Genomic DNA, 3,223 nt, shown 5'->3' on the forward strand with positions numbered 1-3,223 from the left:
ATTTTACTTATAATTAATATTTTATATAAACTTTTTTGGTAGAAATTTTCATCCGATCTGATAATTTTGATCTTACAAAAAAATCGATACCAATCCGATCCAATTCTTTATCTTACAACAAAAATTTTAAATAAGATTTCGATATTAAAATCCTTGGATTATTATGTTTGTTAAAGATATATCTTATGAAATTCTTTTTCCAAGTATTTTAATAAAGATGGGCCTAAAGAAGCACCTGAAAGCCCAAACTCCCACATAGTTTTTGTCTTGAGTCGCCCTCCTTTCACACCAGCATCATGCGACCGAAGTTTCTTGAATCACATACACACCCATAAATCTCCAACAAACCTCAACAAGCAACCATAGATATCCGTTGAGTTGTTGCAGGCAGCCATGGGAGTGGATTACTACAAGGTTCTCCAGGTTGACCGCAACGCTAAAGAAGATGACTTGAAGAAAGCGTATCGAAAACTCGCTATGAAATGGCACCCGGATAAGAACCCTAACAGCAAAAAAGAAGCGGAAGCCAAATTCAAAACGATCTCCGAAGCCTACGATGTATGTAATTTCCAATGCCCGTTACTCATTCTCAGTTTTCATGTCTATATGTTATTTTCCCCGGATTTTTATTGAATTAATCAAGTTCTGAGCTTGATTGGCTCAATTCAGATTGGGTAATATATACACACATGTATCTAAACGTCAATTTTCGGAATTTTCTGTTTGAATTATGTTCATCCGATTGTGATTTCGCGAGCTAGGGTTTTGTAAGATTTATAGAATTCCGAAATTGATTGATCAATTTAGTTAGGGTTTTGCATCTTTGTTTAGGTTTTGAGTGATCCTCAGAAAAGAGCAATCTACGACCAGTACGGCGAGGAGGGTTTAAAGGGGCAGGTGCCACCACCCGGCGCGGGTGGGTTTTCCGGTATGCCAAGTGACGGTGGCTCAACGACGTTCAGGTTCAACCCTCGTAATGCAGATGACATATTCTCAGAGTTTTTTGGTTTCTCTAGTCCTTTCGGAGGGATGGGGGACATGGGAGGATCACGAGCAGGGCCAGGTGGGCATTTTTCAAGAAACATGTTTAGCGAAGATATATTTTCTCAGTTTAGAGGTGGTGGTGGTGGTGGTGAAGGATCCGCCAGTATGCCGCCTAGAAAAGGAGCTGCCATTGAGCGGCCATTGCCATGTAGCTTGGAGGATCTGTATAAAGGAACAACGAAGAAGATGAAGATCTCCAGGGATGCCACCGATGCTACTGGGTAAGTTTTCTTTTTCTTTTTTGTCCCCTTTGATTCCCTTTATATCGGCAATTTCATGATCTTTCAAAGTATAATATCTTAATACTTGACGTTATTATGATTCTTTTTGAAGGAGGCCAACAACAGTGGAAGAAATTCTCACAATAGAGATAAAACCAGGGTGGAAAAAGGGTACAAAAATAACATTTCCCGAAAAGGGAAATGAACAAAGAGGAGTAATCCCTTCAGATCTTATTTTCATAATTGACGAAAAACCCCATGCTGTTTTCAAAAGAGATGGAAACGATTTAGTGGTGACTCAAAAGATATCATTAGCAGAGGCTTTGACTGGATGCAGTGCACAGGTGACAACACTTGATGGGAGAAGTTTGACTTTACCAATAAACTCTGTAATAAGTCCAACTTATGAAGAAGTGGTCAAAGGTGAAGGGATGCCAATACCTAAAGAGCCCACAAAGAAGGGGAATTTGAGAGTTAAGTTTAATATAAAGTTTCCTACAAGGCTTACTTCTGAGCAGAAATCTGGGATTAAACGCCTTTTGACTTCTTCTTGAATTGGGGATGAAGGACCCCTTGAATATGTATTTGGGGTTGGAATTGTTAGAGTTGGGAAATGTTTATTTATGATATTTTATGGATAAAGTTTGATAGATTTTGTTTTGGATTTTGTGGTGTTGAATATGATGAATTTGGTATTATTTGGTTTTGGAGTGAAATGATGCTCCATTTGCAGGATTTTAGTTGCTCAAAACAAATAGGATTTTGGTCTTTTTGGCAACTATTTGTTGGTTTGTTTACATTTTTACCAATTTAAGTAGTGTTATGGTTTGTACCTTTTATTGATGTTAAATCTGATAAAAGAAATGCATTTGGAGGGTGTGTTTGACATTAGAGCTTTTGATTTTTAAGGAAAAAGTTTGAATTAGATAAAAAGTTTTGTTCGGGAGTATGAGCTTAATTAATTCAAAAACTACATCTAAGTAGTTTTAGAGAGTTTTTAGTTTTTATGTAATTTTACGTCTTTAAAAGTTTCTAGTTAGTTTGCCCTATATTTTTACATAAATAAAAGTTATACTTTGCAGTTTTATGTTACCAGTTAGTTTTGTCAAACACTTTCTCATAGGGTTGATTATTAATTGTTATATATTTTCACTTTTGAGCTTTTGTTTTAGGTTTGAATCTTTAGAGTAAATTACATATTTCATTTGTGTTGTAAAGAGCTTTTGGGATTAAATCGTTTTTATTTTTGTTTCCTATTTTAAAATTTACTGTTAAGTAACACTTTAACTTTATGTTCTTGACATTTTTGTGTCATGGTTTATTCCTTAAAATGACTCATTTCCTTTATTAATGTGTTTTGTTAGCTATTAGGGCAATGATTGTTTCGTGATTTTTTGTGGAATTCGAAGGAATTAAAATGAAATATTCTTCTGATACAACCTTTAAATGGTATTTGGTTTGCATAATGGTTCAAAAAGAATTAGAATCGGTCAAGGAATTGAAATTTGTCGGGAATTGTAATCAAATTTCATATTGTTTTTAGTTGCCATGAAATGAAATTTGTCAGGAATTAAAATGAAACATTTTTCCGATGAAGTTTGATAGATTTTGTTTTGGATTTTGTGTTGTTAGGGTGATGTGTTGAATATGATGAATTTGGTATTATCTTGTTTTGGAGTGAAATGATGCTCCATTTGCAGGATTTTAGTAACAGTTTCTATCATTCAATTCTTACTCAAAACAAATAGGATTTTGGTCTCTTTTGGCAACTATTTGTTGGTTTCTTTACATTTTACCAATTTAAGTAGTAGATAAAAGAAATGCACAGGGTGTGGGTTTGTTTGACATCCAGTTTTTGACTTTTAAGGAAAAAGTTTGAATTTAATAAAAAGTTTTGTTCAGTGTAAAGTTTTTATTTTAAACAAAAATAATAATTTAAAACCAGTTTGCCCTAAAAA

The 3,223-nt window shown here is 34.2% G+C and overlaps 1 protein-coding gene across 1 annotated transcript; it reads left to right on the top strand.

The window, feature by feature from the left end:
• Positions 1-258: 258 nt before the first annotated feature.
• LOC145110851 (DNAJ heat shock family protein) lies at positions 259-2,000 on the top strand. Its single transcript, XM_079047166.1, has 3 exons — positions 259-558; positions 832-1,265; positions 1,378-2,000. Exons 1-3 carry the CDS (start codon positions 394-396, stop codon positions 1,817-1,819), a joined length of 1,041 nt encoding a protein of 346 aa, XP_078903292.1. The 5' UTR covers positions 259-393; the 3' UTR covers positions 1,820-2,000.
• The last annotated feature ends 1,223 nt before the right edge of the window (positions 2,001-3,223 follow it).

Source organism: Lactuca virosa, chromosome 5 (assembly GCF_052849685.1).
Source record: "Lactuca virosa cultivar CGN04683 chromosome 5, Lactuca_virosa_CGN04683_v6, whole genome shotgun sequence".
NCBI lineage: Eukaryota > Viridiplantae > Streptophyta > Magnoliopsida > Asterales > Asteraceae > Lactuca > Lactuca virosa.